The sequence below is a fragment of the Danio rerio genome, chromosome 12, assembly GCF_049306965.1.
Source record: "Danio rerio strain Tuebingen ecotype United States chromosome 12, GRCz12tu, whole genome shotgun sequence".
Lineage (NCBI taxonomy): Eukaryota > Metazoa > Chordata > Actinopteri > Cypriniformes > Danionidae > Danio > Danio rerio.
Genome location: NC_133187.1, coordinates 32,104,026 through 32,124,670, shown reverse-complemented (window position 1 = coordinate 32,124,670; position 20,645 = coordinate 32,104,026). Strand labels below are relative to the sequence as shown.

Sequence of the window (20,645 nt, the reverse complement as noted above, 5' to 3'; positions counted from 1 at the left end):
TATATAATTTCACTCATCTGGGAAAGGTTGACGTTGACGTTGAATGGTTTGTGAGCACAATTAAGTGCACACAGCATGCCATATTATCTGATAATTGTAAGAAATAATTCCAAAGAGCAATTGACTCTGTAAAGCCACATAAAACAAAACGAAAATACAATGTTTTTTGCTGAGTTCAGTGGCTAATCAGCAGGAATCAGCTGAGGTGACGTGACGGAGACCAGCGAGACATAGCGGTCACGCCCCACACCCTTAATTAGGCAGACTTAATCTAACTTAATATACTGATATATATTCATATAACTGATGAGTTATAAAAAAAGATCACCCCCACTCACAGTTGTCATGAAGAGTATATTCATGTATACACAGTATACATGAAGGGTGTTACTGTTCTTTTAAAGTGAATGGGACTCATGGATTTCATGGCCAGAGGTGAACCATTAAGCAGATCATTTACACAAATGTATGGAGTGAAACTGGTTTCACATTGTCATGCAGCAGAAATCTGCCAACAATATTATTATTATTTGTACATTGTTGTTATTAATATTAAAATAGTTATTATATTATTATTATTATTATATTATTATTAAATTATAATAAAAATACAGATATTGATTGTTGTACTACTACTATTACTACTACTTCTACTACTACTACTAATAACAATAATTATTATTATTCATTTCCCAGTTATGGGTTGCAGCTGGAAGGGCGTCCACTGCGTAAAATATATGCTGGATAAGTTGATGGTTCATTCCGCTGTGGCGACCCTAGATTAATGAAGGGCCTAAGTCGAAAAGAAAATGAATGAATGAATTATTCTTTTTGAAGTTTCATGACCTCAGATGTTTATTATTGGAAATGTCTGATAAGAAACATGTTTCACATTGTCTTACAGATATAACAAAGTTTACAGGCAACACCCTGCTGTCTGTCACAGAACTATTTGTCCAGGTAAGAGCTCACAAATTCAATATTGAATAATGAACATATCATTGCTCATCATCAGATGAATATGAATGAGCATCTCTCTTCAGACCCCTGTGACTCTCAGCCCTGTCAGAACGGGGGGACTTGTGTTTCTGAAGGACTGGATAAATACCGGTGCGAGTGTCCTGCTGGTTACGCCAATGACCCCAATTGTGGTAAGTTCACATTCATATGCTTCTTCTCCCACAGTTCTTCTCATGTGGTGAGCTGCCCCTCTCTCACATTCACGCTTAGATTATTTTGTTTTGGTGGGTTTGGCTGGATCAGATGTGTGTGTGTGTGGGTGTGTGTGTGGGTGTGGGTGTTGGTGTTGTCACGGGTGTTCAAGTTACAGTGGGGATCGGTTTTCAGGCAGGGTCATGGTTGACACTCTAATTAGCTAAAGGCAATCCAAATGTTTCCAAAGTCAGCAGTTTCTTGCAAATGTGCAGCTTTGTTCTGTGAAATTATTGATAAAAATATTTTATAAATATTTTACTGATTAAAAAGCACACAGTATTGCAGAATTATAATATAATATAATATAATATAATATAATATAATATAATATAATATAATATAATATAATATAATATAATATAATATAATATAATATAATATAATAACAGTCGCTTCACAGCAAGAAGTTGGCTGGTTTGAGTCCCAGCTGGGCCAGTTGCCATTTCTGTGTGGAGTTTTTCCCGGTTTCCCCCACAGTCCAAAAACATGTGCAATAGGTGAATTGGATAAACTAAATTGGCCCTAGTGTATGAGTGTGTGAATGTGAGAGTGTATGGGCGTTTCCTAGTACTGGGTTGCAGCCAGAAAAGCATCCGCTGCTTAAAACAGATGCTGGCATAGTTGGTGGTTCATTTCACTGTGGCAAACCGCTGACAAATAAGGCGCATAGCCGAAGGAAAATTAATATAATATAATATAATATAATATAATATAATATAATATAATATAATATAATAAATGGGGTGGATGAGGAGATTCCCCCCAAAAATGTGTGTAAATTGAGTGTCCAGAAAATATTATTAATTATGAACAAAGTAATAAAATATAAATATTCTTACAAAATAAATATTCTTACAGCAATTTCTGTTTTGGCACATAATACAGTATGTGGTCCTTGTGTCTACGTTTGTTTTGTTTTTGTTTAGGTTCTGATCGGAAATAACTGTATAGAAGAAATTAGCAATAGGTAAACTCCAAATGCACACGCTGCCACTTTTATAATGGGCCTTGTCATTTGCTAAATTACACTGTGAGACAGGAGCCATCATCGGTCCCCATGAGTTCTATTGAAATGCGGACACTAAATCCTACATCCAATCAGAACGTGATGACATACCTAACCTCCTGCTGTCAATCAATGTGAATGACATCACAAGTAGAGGTTAGATCAGATGACCCCACTTACCTGCAGAGGGATATGTGGAGCTTTGTGTTTGTTTAGGCTGGTTGTAAAGGCATTTTAGCAAGTGTTAATGTGTAAAGGAGACTAAAGCTCCTATGCTTTTCTCCTCCTTTAACAATGTAATGTCTCATGATTCTAACTAAAATCTAAAACAAACAGGATATATGTAATGCAGACTAACAGGTATGTAACCAAAGCTGGAAACCTGTAACCATTGGTTTCCATAGAATTTTTTTTATTATGGAAGTTAATGGGTACAGGTCATCAGCTTTCTTTAAAACATCTTCATTTGAGTAAATAGTGAGTAAATTTTCATTTTGAGTAAACTATCCCTTTAAGGATAGTTAAAGGTTTAGTTCTACCAAAAATGACAATTTGCTGTTTTTTTTCACCTTCAGCCCATCCAAGTGGTACATATTTACATGAACACATGTTTTTGTCTTCAGTAGAACATTTAAGAACTTTTTAGCTGAAATTATTGTACTTGTTGATAAAAACTGAGGCAAAAATGTCTCTAATGTCCTCATATTTAATTGTATTGATTTTCATTTCCAGCTCCCATTCTGAGTTTTGACTGCTCTGTGGATGTGCTCTTCCTGCTGGAGGGCTCCTCTGCTCTTACTCTGGAGGGTTTCTTGCGATTCAAGTCCTTCCTGAAGCGTTTCATGCAGGCCGTATTGAGCTCTGACACTCCTGTAAAAATGGGGTTGGCCCAGTATGGCAGCGACGTGAAGATCGAGGCCAGAATTGGGGAGCACAGAGACCCGGTGAAGCTGATCCAGGCTGTTGAGGGACTTCAGTATCGTGGTGGGCAGACGAAAACCGGAAATGCCCTTCGCTACATCACACGCCACGGCTTCCAGAGCACGCCTGTGTTCGCTGACGTTCAGGACGACCTGCCGCGGGTGGTAGTTCTGCTCACCGGGACGCCCTCAGCAGATCATGTGGTGGAGCCAGCGAAGTACGCACGGGACAGGGAGATCTTCATCATCGGTGTAGCGCCAGAAGGCATGAGGGCTGAGATAAACAACATCACAGGGAACCCTCAGCGCACCATCATGTACCAGTCACCGGATAGATTGAGCAGCAAGATCCCAGAACTAAGAGCCAAAATTTGCAGCGTCGACAACCAGGGTAGAGAGCTAATCTATTTTTTATTGTCACCACAGGAAAGTCTTTAAAAATGCAGGGTTTGGTGTGCCTCAGGGAAAAGTTCACTCATTTTTTTGTATCCAGTGTAAATGAACAGAGAAGGGTCAAACACTGACAAAAAGAAACTCAAGCTGTTTTTATTTGTAGAAAATTACAAACAAATCTACTGTACTGTACTTACAAATATTGATTACTTAAAAATAATTATGGCAAATAATCAATCTTAAAACATACTGTTTATGTAAGAAAAAAAAACAAGATTATTTGGTATACACTTAGAAAAAGTTGTACAGTAAGTGAAGCTAAAGGTTTTGGACTTTACACAGGAATGCAAAAGTTGTAAAACCTTCAATAATATTAATAAAAAAGGTCTTGTAAAAACTGCTTTACAGAGGAACAGAAATCTACGAGAACTCGATTAATTAAAATTTCTCAGGGAAAAATTATGTTTTGTTAAACTTAATTGTAAATAATGTAAATGAATGCAATTACAAAACTCAAAACCTTTGTGAAACTTATAATAATAAAAATTGGGGGTGAAGGCATAGGTTTTCAGGGAAAGTAAACTTCAGCAGAACATTTAACATAAGGTTAGGTGAGGAAAAGTTTCAGAGAATGGGCTGCGATCACAAAACTTTTTAATAATAAAAACTATGAGTCAAAGCAAATGGTTTTTAGAGGAAATGCAAAATGATCAACTATAAAATTACAAAAATGTGTGTAACAGTAGGTATAGCCTTATGTTTTGAGAGGGAATACTATATTATACAGGGTGATTCAAAAAGAATACTAAAACTTTAAAAATCTGTATTTAATCAAAAAACCATGTTGGAACCCTGGGTAATTAATCAATGTGAAGGGTACCTAAAGTTTTTTTTCAGTAGAAAACAAGTTCATAGATGTTCAATATGACCCCCTCCAGACACTCAAGTGACAATACTCTCCACACTCTCTGTAGCATGTTGGGCGTAACAGTTTGGATAGCTGCAGTTATTCCTTCTTTTGGTTCCTCAATGTGAAACTTCAGAGCTTTCTTAAATCGACAACAGAAAGAGCTTAGCTCTCCTTTTCTTCTTTGCAGAGTTCTCAGTTTTCAACGTTGTGGCATTCATTTTGAATCACCCTGTATAATAATGAATGTATAAAGCATAGTTTCTTAAACAGTTTAATTAAATAAGTTCTTTTGAGGGTAAATATTAGTTTCAGTTTTGCTATTTAAAGTTCATAAGTATTAGCCATCAAACTCCATTTGCGCTCTAATTGGTTAATTTAGCATTTAGCTAAAGCAAGTCTGTTGCTGTGTCCGAATTCGCATACTTCAATACTATATAGTGTGGAAAAACAGTGTACTTTAGTAAAAACAGTATGTGAGCAAAGTAGTATGTCCAAATTTAAAGAGTTCGGATGACCTACTACTTCTGGCTAGATTCTGAAGTATGTATCCGATCGACGCAACACTATCCCATGATACACACCGAAAGAATTCATAAATGAGAGTCAGTTGACGCAACTGACTCAGGTAGATCACATGGTAATCAAATGACGGATGTAGTACCTCCAGGTTGCATTTATACTACTCCCATTCATACTATTTAGAACAGTCGTGTAGTAAATTCGAATGTAGTAGTTACTGAGTAAGTAGGCGATTTCGGATACAGCCTATGTGTTCTGCAGCAGCATAGCTGATCTAGTCCTCCAAGACCAAACTATGTACATTCTATTTTTAAATTCTGTACATTCGGAGTTGTCATGACTGAACTATTATACCCCTTTTGTTTCTGTTAGGTTGTCTGGGTCAGGCTCTGGACCTTGTGTTTGTTCTGGATGCCTCCAGTGGTGTCGGCAAGGAGAATTTCATTCACTTTCAGGATTTTGTTCGGAGCACTTCAGTGCAGTTTGACATTAATCGAGATGTGGCTCAGGTGGGATTGGTGGTTTATGGGAGGCGTCCTGTCACGGTCTTTGACTTGGACAAGTACAACTCGGGCTCCGCTGTGCTGAGGGCTGTGGGGGACGCCGCTTTTCTGGGTGGGAAGGCTTCTGTAGGTTCAGCCCTGCTCCATGTGCTCTCCCAAAGCCTGACGGTGGGGAAGGGAGCACGTCCTGGAGTCAACAAGGCTGTGGTGGTGCTGACTGATGGGACGGGTGTGGAGGACGCTGCGGTGCCTGCACAGAAGATCCGTGATAGCGGAGTGTCCATATTCTTGATTGGCGTTGGAGACATCCAGCAGGAGCTTCTTCTCCGCATCTCTGGCTCTGAGGATCACATGATCACCGTGCCTTCATACGATGACCTAAAATACTCAGAGGATGTGCTGGTACAGATGGTGTGTTCAGGTAAATCAGGAGCAAATGTTCCTCTTTGAAAGCTGATGCATTTGTTTAACTGTTGTTCTTTTTACAGATGTGAAGAAGCCTGTAAACCTTTGCAGTCCAAACCCCTGTATGAATGATGGCATCTGTGTGATGCTGAATGGGAGTTACCGCTGCGAATGCCGTGGCTGGAAGGGTCCACACTGCGAAACACGTCAGTATCAGAAACTGCTAATTAGCCTTTCTAGTAATGGATACTCTTGTTTTACTGTTGCCAATACAGGTGTTTGACAAGTTTCAAAGGGAAGGTAAAAGGTTCTCAGGTGACCTCAGATTTTTTGAGAGGGAATTAATCTGCTTTTTTCATTGGGTTTAGCTACCTTTTACCTTTACAAATATATAATTCAGAGATTTTAGTTTCATTTTTAGTCAGATGTGTAAAAAATCAATATTTTGAGGAATAGCCCTCAATTAAAACAACAGAAAACATTTGTTAATCAGATTAATTGATAATTTCTGACAATAAAACTGGCAGTTTTTATTTTTATTTTAATGACTGTTATGTTTATTTTAATTTTGTCTCATATTTGTAGATTTTTACATAGTAAAATTAAACATATATTACCATTTTACTCAAACCCTTACCCAATAAATGTAGAAATTTACTGGATTCTTTGATTTGTAAAATAAGACAAGAATATGTCCAAATATTACATTTCAATTTAAATATTGGTGATGTTTATCTAATCAACAATCTAGGTTAAGTAATTACTTGCATAATTCCATTTTTGGGTGAACTAAACCTATGAGTTATGTACAGTGGGGACGATTTTTCTCAGAAAACATATTTGTAAAGACACTGTTAATCATTTTTAACCAGATGTTGGTAACAACCAAAGAAATCCATATTTGCAAAGAAAACAATATTAATTCATTTACAAATAAGGAAATGAAAAATGGAAAAAAGTATTAAACACATGAAGAAAAGGAGGTGTAGAAAGGCAGTGAAAGCCCAGACAACTCTCAGTAGTTATTCAGCAACCCTCTGTCCTTCCTTATTGTAAATTAGACCAACATCTACATTACCAGGATGATGAAGATGAAACCAGAGTGGACATTTCAGCAAGACAATGATCCAACACACAGCCAAGGACTCTCTCAAATAATTTCAGAGAAAGCCTGTAGAATGGCCCAGCCAATCACCTGACTTGAATCCAATATAAAAAACAAAATAAAGCTCAGATTTGATGGACGAGACCCACAGAACCAACAAGATTTTCACACTTTGTTGAAGTCTGTGAAAAACTCACATCTGAGCAATGCACTTCATTCACCATATGAGAGGTGTCTTTATGCTGACATCACCAATAAAAGCCTAAATATAGTATAAATAAAGTATTAAATATGATTCAGTAGTTCAGTTCATTATCCTTGTCATTTCATTGTTATTACACATTACTTTTTTTTTTATTTTTTAGATTTTTTTGTTTGTTTTATTTTTATGTTTGTATAGTTTGTGTTTGTACCAAACTCTGCTTCAATTCTATGTAAACAGCTCCTTTAGAATATTTTTTTCAGAAAAAAATGATGTGTTGAATACTTTCCCCTCACTGTATATTATACGCTAATCCATTCAAGATAATGAGGAATTTGATCATTCTAATAATGGTAAACGCATGTTCTGTTTTTGGAAGTACAGTAATTGAGAGTTTTTATAAACCTCATGCTCCTTTGCTTTACCTCACATCTGTTCTTCATCTTTTTAATCATTATGAGATGCAACAGAGTAGCACCTTTAACACAGTATAACCAGAAAATTAAAAACTCACTGATCACACGCAGCGGAGTTCCAGCTCTTAACTGCTAATGATATAACTTTTCATTCCAGAAAATTGCCAGAATGCATTTTAGGCATTTTTTAAAAAAGGGCTTGTTCACGCATCTTATTATGACAATTTAATGGAGATTTCTTAAAGTCTGTATGAGAGATTAGTGTGTCCCACGTGTGATAACTCTCAAAATGACTTATTCGCTTTTCTACTGTATGCCTGCTGGATGGTCGTAATTTTGGTGTTATCAGAATGGCAGGCTATATTTAGGATGTTTTGATTGATGTGTTTTTGTGAACTTGTTTTTCAGGGAGCAGAGAGCAGCCATCCAGAGGAGATCTTCCTAAACCTGCAGGCCTGAGGCGACGGCAACCCAAGACTGAGAAAGAGCTGCTGCAGCGCTATAAAGAGCAGCGCAGGAGACACACGTCCAAAACACAGATCAGATAACGGCACACACATGTACACTTTAACATGCAGACAGTTACTTAGCAATGAGTCAGAAATCAGCTTGCAATTCGCATTGACTTCAAGGGTGTGTTCACACTTGTAGTGCAGTTCTTTTGGTCAAAAAAATAAAAGTGACATTTAGTCCTGGTTCAGTTAACTTTGAATTGAGCTAGATTCACTTTTTTAGTAGTATATATATCCATTCAGTTTGTATCAGTAACAGCATTTACAGTAGGGATTCTATAAATTCCCCTAATCAATCATTGTTTTTATTACATTGTTTATGTTTTTTATTCAATTAATCATTAGTCTTAATAATGCAAGATTTGTCTACTTCAGTGGCGTCCACATGATAGGATGTACAAATGATGCTCAACACATAAGCATTTCTTAGTTAATGTTAATAATTACATTCACTCTGAAGTGTTACTGTAAAATCATTTAACTTAGTACAGATGTCGCCACTGAGATGATTCGCTGTGCGAGTGAATGAACGTGACATCACGCAATTCTGCAGTGCAATGTGGTACAGCACAAAATGGTCTAACAGAAGAAAGACATGGCCAGCAGGGGGCAGTTATGAAACATAGTGAACATACTTAAAGGTGCAGTAGGTGATTGTCTTCAGAAGCACTTTTTGTTGTGCTGGTTGAAAGTCTCTTCACATTCCAATAGTATTGGCTAAAGTAAGTGATCTAAACGTATTTATATGTATTTTTATATTCTGGGTAAGGTATAAAACTAAAAAAATGTTAATCCAATTCGGGCCGACATCTCTCATAATTCCGTTAAGTAGCCAAAACTGTCTGTCAGCAAATGCAGATGTGAACTTCTGAGCAGCCGTTTGTATGCAGCTTCGCCATTTGTGCATTGCACGTTCATGAGAGAGAGAGTGGGAGCGCACGCGATCGGTAAAAACATGCTGAATCAAAACTTTTTAAAAACCTGAATCATGAAGTTACTTTTGTACGCTGGAGGAAGGATGACACCATGGCTGAAGGATTTCTCTTAGACGGGTAATATTATGTTTTTAAAACTGTTTTAGCTTCACGCAAATCTGATGTACCGTTAGATGTTGTTGTTACAAATGGGTTATTTCTGCACAGAAGTGTTGGTCAGCCACTAAAATCCTCCGATAAAAGACTGATGTGACTATATACAGTTTCAAATGGTGCTTTTACAGCATGGATAATGTAGATTTTATTTAGTTTACCAATAAAACATCAGTAAACAGCGCTATTCCGCCTAGCTAGCTTTACTGAGGTGAAGGTGGTTTTATATTCACATCACACTGGTTCATTTTTAAACAATGATGACCTGTGACGCTTTCCTTATATTGTTTACCATTCTACTCTGGATATCCACTCTGAAATAGCCCTTCCAGTTGCAACCCATCTCTGGGAAACATCCATACACACTCATACACTACGGACAATTAAGCCTACCCAATGCACCAGTACCGCATGTCCTTGGACTGTGGAGGAAACTGGAGCACCCCAATGAATTCCATGCGGATGCGGGGAGAACATGCAAACTCCACACAGAAACGCCAACTGCCTGAGGGTTAAACCAGCGAACTTCTTGCTGTGAGGCGACAGCACTACCTACTGCGCCACCACGTCGCCCACAAAATAACTCCTGCAGCTTATTTTTTCATAACTTAATTTTAGTTACTTTTTTTGCTTTTTCAAAATGTCAGTGTTCTCCTTCAAATTACTGTTATGCTTTAAAAAAAAACAGTTTAAAATATTAACTGCTCAGTTTCAGTGTATTTCATGTGTTCGTTTCAGTTTTGCTTAATTTTTTTTTTTTGCATGCGCATGTGAAATGCTATGCTCCGGTTGTTTGATTTGGGGGGGAATTCGCTCGCTCTGGCCTGAAAAGCGGTTGTTCCTTGTGCCACCTGGTGGATATTGCATAAAGCACAAAAATGTTTTTTTTTTTTTACATGAAAAGGCAGCCTTTGCAGGTGCAGCACATCATGTGACTGCGCTTGTCAAATTGCAGCATTACACATGAAGAAATGCGCATTCTCAGTGGCCACATCTGTATGAATAATCTTGTAAATGATTTATTAATCATAGTTCAACATTAACAAAGCCATTATTAAAATCCAAAGTTGTGCTTGTTATCATTAATTAATGCTTAGTAAGTTGAACTGACATGAACTAACTTTATTTAACTTAAATAACATTAATTAACTTTAACAAAGATGAATAAATACTATAATAAATTTGTTACTAATCGTTTGTTCATCTTAGTAAATACATGAACTGACATTAACTAATAGAGTATTAGTTTTAAAGTGTTTCCAATTTTACTGTAAATAAAAGGCTAGTAGTTTTTGTAAAAGGAAAAAAATGTAACAGAAACATTTTACGATTATGTATGACGTGTCAATAGCACCTTCTTAGATGTACACATTGTTAGCTGGTGCATTTGTGCTTCCGTGTGAGCAAATAGTTTTTGTTACTACAGTAAGTGTGTTCATTTCTTCACAAATGTGCATAAGATATTGTGCAGTACAAGACAAATCTAAGATTACCAATGAATGTCCATGATGTGTTCCATATCGTTATTAGCCCAATTAATCAGTCTTTATGGATGTCACATGAATAACATTTCAATGTTTACTGTATATACTATGTTTATGAAATGTACCATTTAAAGAGATAGTTTACCTCAAAAATTAAATTGTCAGTAATTACTAGCCCACAAGTCATTTCAAACCCCTTAGACCTTTGATCTTTGGAACACAAATTAAGATATTTTGGATGAAATTCATCAGCTCTCTTGATTCTCTATATATTTTAATGCTTTCTACTCATTGATTGGTGTCCAGAAAGGTACAAAAAAAACTGTCCATGTGCTTTCCTGAATGGGTACCCTATACTGACACAGAGGAAGGAAACTGTTGAATAGTCTTTTTTAAAAAAATGTTGTGCACACAAGTTTTCTCAAGCTTTTATATATATATATATATATATATATATATATATATATATATATATATATATATATATATATATATATATATAAATAATTAGTTGAACTACTGAAGGAATGTAGTCTGTTTTGAGGATATATTTTTTGTATTTTTCTGGTTTAAGTCGGAACCATTGCTGTATTTGCAGGACGAGAGAGCTCTCAGATTTCATTTAAAATATCTTAATTTGCATTCCAAAGGTGAATGAAGGTCTCAGGGGTTTGAAACAACATGAGCGTGAGTATAATTACATTATTGTAATTTTTGGCTGAACTAACTAAATATGTAGATTATATGCTAATCCATTCTTGATAATGAACAATCTGATAATGCTGATCATGGTAAACTGATAATTGTTCATTTTTGGAAGCAAAGTAGCTGAGAGTTTTTATAAAACTCGATTCTGCTGGATGTCTTGTGGGTAAGCTGTATGCGCCCCTTAGCATGGACATAATTAACATACATGGTTTGTATGAACATCCTGAATCACTCTATGGATTTTAAAAGATTATCAACAATTATTTTATTGTGGATTAATCATTGGCAGCCCTGGTTTACACTTAATAAAAACAACAACACTAACAGTTCGATTCAATTGCACCATATTTCATTTTAATAAAACCCAGCCTGCTACGTGTGAACACAACCCAGAATGCAGACTGCAAGTTTTGTAATTGCATTTACTGCCTTAAATGTGACTTTTGCTATTCACAGTCAGCCTTTAAGGGTATTTTGACCCTGTTTGCATTGTGTATTCAGCACTGAAGGCCTTTATGAATATTTTTTCTGTCTGAGATTTGGACCTGCTTGTGATCTGCCATTTGCAAATATCCTCCCTGTTACAGAAAGCCTAACATTAGAGATATTTATTTTGTAATACCTGTCCATTTGTCTGTTGTAAAGCTAATAAATTCTCAACTGAAATACTTTGTGTAGTTTTAGTGTTGTTTTAGTGCCACCTGTTGGAGAAAGCTGGAGCTTATTTATAGGCATAAATGCAGACATCCCAACCTGGCCAAAGTAATTTCTGGAAGGGGGGTGTGGGAGGTGTGCCCTAAGTTCTAATGTCTGTAAATGCATAGATATTCATTGTTGTCAGTACAAACTTTTATTTGAATAAAAAGTGCATTTTTTTCAGCTGGCGTACAGTAACAAATCCAAAAAAAACACTGAACGGATATGTAATTTATATATATATTCACATCTTGGTTACCAGCATACATGAACCAAGCTACAATGTACCAATTGTCTGATTGAAGGTTTGAATCTTAAAAATAGCCGTCCTTGAAGCTGTCTTTTTGGTCACTTTACAAGCTTGCAATGATCCGTTAAATAAAGTACACGCCACTTATAGAATGTCAATTATTCCCTTCCTTCCCTTTACCTAAGAATGTCTTAATTTCAATCTGAAAATGAATAGATTTAAAATCTACAATTGTCCAGTGGCGCCTTTTTTTTTGGCAGGGAACAGAAAGTATGGTCTTGGATGAGCTGCCTGCATGTACAGAGTACCATCTCAGCCTCCAATTGCAGAGAAGCAGCAATGAGTGGAAGGTGCTGTTTCAGAGGGACGGGGCCTGCAGGTCATTGGCCACACCCCTTGTTTCTCACCCACCCTCCCTGAAGCGTTTGCTTAGCAGTCCTTTGAGATTTGGCTAAAAAGTCCATTTGTGCTCAGTGTTTCCATTCACTAGGTTGTGGTTTTTTTCTCCCATTCCTAAAGATAGAAAGAAAGGTGACTGAGAATTAAAACCGCATTGTGTTCTTATTAGATTAGATTAGATTCAACTTTATTGTCATTACACATGTACAAGTACAATGCAACAAAATGCAGTATCATTTCGAAACGAACGTATCATTATACGTTCAACGAAATGTATCATTATAATGATACAGTAATGATTTCAGATGGTAATTTAGATTACCATATTCATCAGCCATTATTAACATGTAGATACATTACTGTAAGACAGTTTGGGTCAGTATGATTGGTTTAAAAAGACAGTAATATTTTTAGAAATCCAGCAAAATAATTAAAGTCTCCTAGTTTGAAATTTAAAAAATCAGAATAAGTTTTAAACATAAAAAAAATCAAGGAGGCAAAAAAAATTTAAATATTAAACAAGAAGAGTTTTGATAATTAATAAATAATATAACTACTACTATTACTACTACTGATAATAATAAATAATAATAATATTTAGCAAACAATATAATACAACAATTGTTTTAAATGGTAATGCCATTGGTCAAATCATGTTTTTTTAAATGTATACTTGTTTGGCAGACAAATATTTATTTCCATAAATCAGTTATGTGTGTATGAGTGGACTAACCTTGGCTTTCTGTAGAACATTTCCTTTGCTGGCTGCCATGACGGACGGGGGTCTGTTCTTCAGGGCTGTGGCTGAGTTGACAGGTGAATCTCCGTTGTTGGTGCAGGCGGGGGTGTTAATGTTGGTGTTGTTGGGTGTATTTGGAGCAGGGCTAGACACAGCTGCTGGCTTGTGCTAGAATATATATCAATATAAGTAAATATATATTAGCAAGTATGTATTATTTAAAACTTTGTGTTACTGAATCCTTACTTTTCTAAACTGCACTCACTTAAAGTATGCACTCACTTTAGTTTTAAGCTTAAAAAAGTTTTTGAAGGAGCAGCAGAATAATGATGTTTTGCTTTTACAGCATGTGTACCCTGTGATCTGGAAATCATTAATTGAAGTAAAACTTTTACGCAATGTGAAAGAGAACTGGTGCATAATCTTTTACATCTTGATTGTTTTTAACAGTCAAAAACATAATTTTGTTAAAATTCCAGTTAAAAATGAGTTAAAATGAACACTGAAAAAAAAAAGATCAGATTGGCAGATCTATGTCATATTGATCAAGGCCTTAAAGCAGGGGTGTCTACACTCGTTCCTGGAGGGCTGGTGTCCTGCAAAGTTTAGTTCAACCACAATCAGACACACCTGGGGTAGCTAATCAAGCCCTTACTAGGCTTTCAAGAAACATCCATGCAGGTGTTTTGAGGCAAGTTGGAGCTAAAATCTGCAGGACACCGGCCCTCCAGAACCGAGTTTGGACACCCCTGCCTTAAAGAGACAGCAGTCTAATTCTGTGGCTCAAATGCTACTTAAAAAAAAACTATTCATTTCTTTAAAAAACAAATCATCAATTATTAACCCAAACTTTTGAGCATAACTTATTTAATTATAAACCTATATAATTACAGGAAAAGACTGTAAACTGAATCTTGTTGTGATACTAACCACTGAAATTTCCAGTAGACTGCTGTCCACAGTGGTGCCCAGTGTAAAGGGTCCAGATTCCACTTTCCTCAAATTCTCCTTCACCTCCATCAGGCTGAGCTCCACCTCCACTCGCCTACGCTCTGCCTCACGACACGTCTCTTCCATCTGCTTCAGACGAGCCTCCAGAGAGGCCTGCCGAATGGGGTCTAAACAAGCCATCATCAAAAACAGTTAGCTTTTTACATTAGCTGTGTGTCTCATACCTAAACAGTAGTCTATAGAAACTGCAGCAGCATAAGTACAAGACAGAAAAAAAGGATGGCTTATTAAAAAAAGAGGCTGAGTGACACGTGTAAATTGCTGTCAAAATATATATAAATTTTCATCTCTTACAATATAGCAGACAGAGCTGTCGGATAACTTTCACATTTAAAGAATTATGTATACACTAAATGATGAGATTTTTTTATGGTTCCCTTCACTGTTGGGGAAAATTACTTTTAAAAGTAATTTACTACAATATTGAGTTATCCTCCCACCCCACCCCAAAAAGTAACTAGTTGTGTTACTTTTTATGGTAAGTAATACTTTACATTTGATTTGCTTTTACGTTACTTTTTCTTACTCGGCTTGATCTTTTTCAGAACTTTCAGGGTTTTTTCTTCAGCTTTTTAAATAAAGGAGCTCTGCAAATACAATGCACTGTTCAACCAACACCTTCATTTACAATCAATGCATTCAAAATAAAGAGAATACTTCCATTTCAGAAATCTAAGGCTCTGGCCTGCCATCTTCAACTCTGTCTGTAAAATATTGTTACTTAATTTTCTAAAGTAATACAATACTTGTTACAAAAATTATTATTATTACGTACTCACGTTACTTATAATTGCATTACCCTCAAGACTGGTTCCCTTTTATTTATTTTCTACAAGTTTGTTATTAAGATCTGCATTTTCTCTGTTTTGACTAAAGTAAATATACTGTAGTATCTGTTAAATTCCCTTTTGACACACACAACGATTACTTTATAGGACTATTTCTCACAAAACTAAAAATTCTGTTACTCAACCTTGTTACAAGCCAGTCTGACTTTCTGCGGTTAAATTAATATGAATGTCATTGTTTACCGGTTTTAATTCCTCAAAATAGCTTATTTTATGTTTAACAGAGTAAAATGCGTAAATTGAAATGTTTTGGACTTGTCATGTGGGCACTTCCAATTATGACCATTAGGCGGCACTGTAGTACCTTGGCAGGAGCTGAGCTCGTCTTTCACCTCTCGTCTGTCTTTCCTCAAGGTGGCCAGAGTGTTTTTAACCTCCTCTCTTTCTCGCTCCAGCCGGTCCCTGTCGTCAGTGTAGCGCCGCACGTCGGCCTCTGTCCTGTTCTTCCCTAATTTCACCTCAACTGACCCCGGACCTGCTAAACAGAAGGGAATGTGTTGAGTTGTAAAGTAAGTGCGTTTACGTGCACATTCTTAACCCGATTATGCTTTATAAACAGACAATGCATGTGGTCATTAGAAAGGTGATTAGGTCATATTTGCCCCAATACAGCCTTTTTTGCAACATGTAAACCACAAACTGTAAAAGATTAACATGTAAACTCATGAAACTACTTTCTGTCCGACAATCTAACCATATCTGTAGTAAATATAAAGCTGACTGTGTAAATTATCTATAGGGAGTTCTGTGTAGGCAAGGCGGATGTTACACTGTCTGGAGTGAAATCGGACACCGCGTGTGTCACGTGAAAAGGGTCTATCAGGCTTTCAGACTTTTATAATTTCAGAGGTTTCTTTGCGAATTTTAAATAGTGAAATCATATTAGCAATCAATGACTATCAAAGTACAACATTGTTTACAGTAGAATAAATAGTTTTAATGTTGTTTAGAAGTCATACATGCATGTGATTTTAGACCGAATATTTAAAGTAGCGTGGTAAACACTATAGGGATTGTGTTACAAGTTCACTGGACTAATGTGTCGATTATTAAACCAACTTTACCTCAATCCATAATATGGATTTATGTAATGTAAATGTACCCAAAAAATGTGTTTCATCTTGTGCAGTAGAAGTAGAAATGCTGAAGTCAAAATGCTGCATGTTGAGAGGATAACATAGCCACAAGTTTCCCACTGACTTGTTTTCCTTGTCTTCTTGGGGTCTTATTTATTAAGCATGACATCCAATGTTACAAATAAAATAACGAAGTTAGAAAGGTAAATTATTATATTCTGACACAGGGGCGAATTAAACCATTAAGCATAAGCGGCCGCTTAGGGCCCCAGGAAATCCGAGGGCCCCAAATAAATACCTAAAAGTATAAATTATACCTGTAAATTATATATAAGATCATTTCTGTCATATTTTGTATAATAAATGTCTAAAAATGTTTATTACATCTACGCAAATGCATCCCCCACCCTCAATCATGAAGAAGTCCAGCAGTCAAATTAGGTAAAGATTAAGTTTTAAAAACGAAATATTTTTAATAATTTTTATAGCTGTGAATTTACTTTTAGAAATCATCAATAATAATTAAAAAAAATTTACAAGATGCTTTACATATTGTTAATATTATTTTGCATTAAGAAAAAATGTAGAAAAGAAGTGATCGAGTAGGCTAATAAGAGAAAACAAAAACGGCAAAATAAATCAATTTCAAATAAATTAAAATAGAAAAGGTGCATTTTCAGCCCCAATTCACTAACCCCCCCCCCCCCCCCTGTTCTGACAACACTACTAAGAAATAAACTGATTTATTAATAAGTCTTGTAAATGTCTGCTTACTTTTATTACCTGGTTTTTGATTTGCATGTAAACGAGTTGGATAAAATGCTATTTTAATAAGCTTATTTCTGTATGTATATTGTTGTGCATGTAAGCATCTCTGACTGGGTGTGCAAGGAAAAGCAGAGCAGTATGAAAATGAATAAATGAAACTTGTGTGTCCTCTTAAACAGTTGACGGGCCTCACCTGCTGGAGAGAACTTGAGTCTGTCGAGAAGTCTGTCTGTGCTGGCAGCTCTGGCTCTGGAGGTTGGTGGACTCTGGGGGGTTTGTGCTGATGTCTGGGGTAGAGACTGGGTTTTGGGTAGCGGTGAGGTGGATGAGGCCTTCTTTTGGATTTCCTGACCGAGGAAACTAATTTTTTGAGGCTGAACGTGCAGATTGGGAACTGGAGAGGGGTCTGTGTCCACTCTTGGGGCAACAGGTGGAGGGACTTCGTTCTCTGTGCTGGTTGGTAATGAGCTTTCATATACAGGCTGTTGAAGAAGAGAATTGTATGGAAGGTTTTAAACATTTGGGTCACACTTTATTTTGATGGTGTGTTTGCTGAATTAAGTTACATTGCATCTACATGCCAATTAATTCTTATTAGATTACAGGCACATGCCGATTAATTCTCATTAGATTACAGGGGCAGTCTGAATAACATAGCTAAGTATTTGTACTACGCACCGGGTTTCGGGTGCGATCAGCTGCGATCGGATACTTTATCATGGTCGGTAATCCGGGGGTGTTATAGACTGTACCAAAAAGCTGAGGACCGGGGGGTGGTGGTGAAATTAGGGTGGCGGCCGGCGGGAGATGTGGGTCTGAAATACGGGAGACTCCCGGGAAACACGGGAGTGTTGCCAGGTATGATTTTACTATCTTGCCCAAACGGCGCTACATTAGAAACACCTCGCACAAGCGATAATTAGTTTTTTAATTAGTTTTTTAATTATAATTAGATGTAAACATGATAAAATACAAAGTATAGTGGGTCACAGCTTATTTTGATGGTCCATTTGTTAAATGTAAGCTACATTGCATCTACATGCCAACTAATTCTCATTAGATTATAATAAGTAGACTGTGAGGTAGGGGTTGGGGTTAGGGTTAGTGTAAGCTGACACGTATTTGCAAAGTTTCTTATAGTCAGTTAAATGTCTGTTTAGCAGCAGTATAAACAGATATTAAGCAGACAGTCTACTAAAACTGTACCATCAAAATAAAGTGTTACTGTATAGTTTTATAAATATACATATGTTTAAAAAAAATCAAGATGCTGATGACCGTCAAATGCCTCATCTTGTTAAAAGGGTCAATTTTTATAGCAAAAAAATAAAAAATAAAAATCTGAGTATTTAGTTAAAAAGTATTTTCAAATATTATTGCTTAACTTAAAATAAATGTATATTTGCGTTGTGGCCTTAAATTATCATGATTGGAAATCACCAATTAAGACGTTCAGGAACTAAGAAATACTTTTCTCTGTTAAGATACTTTGCTGAGGAAAAAAATGTTGTCAAATATTGTTTACTCAATAAAAGTTGATCAATGTAAATATATACAGTCAAGCACAAAATGAATCATACCCCTGGCAAATTCTGACCTAATGTTTTTGGTCAAATGTAAATAAAAGCTGATATATATATATATATATATATATATATATATATATATATATATGTGTGTGTGTGTGTGTGTGTGTGTGTGTGTGTGTATATATACACCTCTTTTACATTGTCTTTTGGGAGAAATAGGTGTCATTTCTGGTCAAAAAAAACTTTCTACTTGAATAAAAGTAACTCTTAAGTCAGAATTTCTTAACTCATTTAACTTAGTTGGTCACACTTTATTTTGATGGTCCGTTTGTTGAATTTAAGTTACATTGTATCTACATGCCAACTAATGCTCATTAGATTTAAATGATAAGACTTAGGTAGGGGTTGGGGTTCGATTGAGTGTACTTGCAAAGTTTCTTATAGTTATTTAAATGTCTGTTGAAGGAGCAGTATCAACAGATATTAAGCAGACCGTCTACTAATACTCAAATGGACCTTCAAAATAAAGTGTTACCAATTAATATAACTCATTTTCACATACTGTAGGTGCAAAAATTGCCTTTAAATGTTACAAAAAATCAGATTTGACATGTTAATTATCAATATAGACTGATATGACTGCTTTATGCCTCAATGTTAACTTGAGTCTGTGCACTGGCTGTTTTGATGTAACATTCAGCAGACTTTGATTGGAGAAGTCCTATGTACTGTACACTTTATGTCACCAGAGAAAAGGGATCTTAACCTCTTTTAGCTGATCATCAACATGCGGGGTGGTTGAGGGACTGATCTCTGTCTGTGTGGTACTGGACGTCTGTGGTGACACCCTGCCTGAGCTAGTGTGCAGGAAAGAGCGAAGCGGGATCAGATCCAGATAAACTCGGTCTTTCCCATTCTCTTCCTCAGCATTTACTGTTCCCTCCTCGCTGCCATTCTGAACCTCCTGAACCTCCTACAGCCAGAGAGAGGAACAGTATCAGAGAAACATTATTGAATTTGGATGGCCCGCAGGGTTACATAAACACAACACTGTCACAGCGATGACTTCCTGTCGCTCGTGTTATTTCTGGCCCAGTTATTAGTGCATCTTCCACTACCCTGAGTCTGTGAGTCAGAATAAATGCATGCATGAAATAAATAAATGAATAAATGCTGCATGAAAATGGGAGGTACAGAATTTCACAGCCGTATAATACATAACCCTACACACTACACATTAAAAAGCTCTATCTAAATTTGTTCGTTCATTCTTTCACTCGTTCAAATCACCTACCTCCTGCTCATTCTCTGTAGATGGCACATCATCATATATGTCATCACAGGTTTGAGGGTCTGACGGTGGGCTGTCTGTGTATGTGTTGGGCTCTGAGTACCTCCTCTGCATCAGACTGACAAATACACACAAATCAGGCTCCCACACATAAGAAACCTCCCCAAAATGTATCACATGACAAAGAATATGGTAACTTTTGTCGTTCATTCATGGTGTTTTTTGTCCATTTGTAAACTTATAGAATCAGCCATTACAGAATATACAGAAATATCTATACATGTACACTACCGGTAAAAAGTTAGATTTTTAAATGTTTTAAAATAAGCCTGCTCACCAAGGCTGCATTTATTTTATACAAAATACAGTAAGAAATGTAAAATTGCAAAATGTTTTTGCACTTTAAAATAAGTGTTTAAAAGTCTTTTATAACTTATTTTAATAATTTATTCCATTGATTTTTAAGATGTATCTTCAGTTTCATTACTCTAGTCTTCAGTCACATGATCCTTCAGAAATCACTTTCATATTATTATTATTATTATTATTAATGGTAATCGTAATAAAAGCAACAATGACTGGAGTAATAATTTCATTTGAAACTATGTACAATGAGTAAAAAAATAAATATTTCATAAGTATTTAACAATTT

At 36.1% G+C, this 20,645-nt stretch overlaps 2 protein-coding genes across 10 annotated transcripts in view; one reads left to right on the top strand and one right to left on the bottom strand.

Moving 5' to 3' along the window:
• vwa2 (von Willebrand factor A domain containing 2) overlaps nt 1–9,911 on the top strand; it is a 34,501-nt gene extending 24,590 nt beyond the window's left edge. For both annotated transcript variants that reach the window (XM_690723.10, XM_073918564.1), the window contains exons 9-14: nt 905–960; nt 1,044–1,151; nt 2,954–3,532; nt 5,336–5,887; nt 5,955–6,077; nt 8,003–9,911. In XM_690723.10, coding sequence (XP_695815.5) covers nt 905–960; nt 1,044–1,151; nt 2,954–3,532; nt 5,336–5,887; nt 5,955–6,077; nt 8,003–8,142 — 1,558 coding nt within the window. In that variant the 3' untranslated portion in view covers nt 8,143–9,911. The remainder of the gene's footprint in view (nt 1–904; nt 961–1,043; nt 1,152–2,953; nt 3,533–5,335; nt 5,888–5,954; nt 6,078–8,002) is intronic.
• A 2,306-nt stretch (nt 9,912–12,217) lies between these two features.
• afap1l2 (actin filament associated protein 1-like 2) overlaps nt 12,218–20,645 on the bottom strand; it is a 79,430-nt gene continuing 71,002 nt past the window's right edge. For 4 of the 8 annotated variants that reach the window (XM_021480360.3, XM_690662.10, XM_021480361.3 and 1 more), the window contains 7 exons: nt 19,997–20,111; nt 19,469–19,675; nt 17,367–17,655; nt 15,634–15,807; nt 14,401–14,588; nt 13,465–13,638; nt 12,218–12,845 (listed from right to left, as the gene is read on the bottom strand). In XM_021480360.3, coding sequence (XP_021336035.2) covers nt 12,819–12,845; nt 13,465–13,638; nt 14,401–14,588; nt 15,634–15,807; nt 17,367–17,655; nt 19,469–19,675; nt 19,997–20,111 — 1,174 coding nt within the window. In that variant the 3' untranslated portion in view covers nt 12,218–12,818. The remainder of the gene's footprint in view (nt 12,846–13,464; nt 13,639–14,400; nt 14,589–15,633; nt 15,808–17,366; nt 17,656–19,468; nt 19,676–19,996; nt 20,112–20,645) is intronic. The other 4 variants (XM_021480362.3, XM_073918560.1, XM_073918559.1 and 1 more) reach the window with 1 other exon arrangement.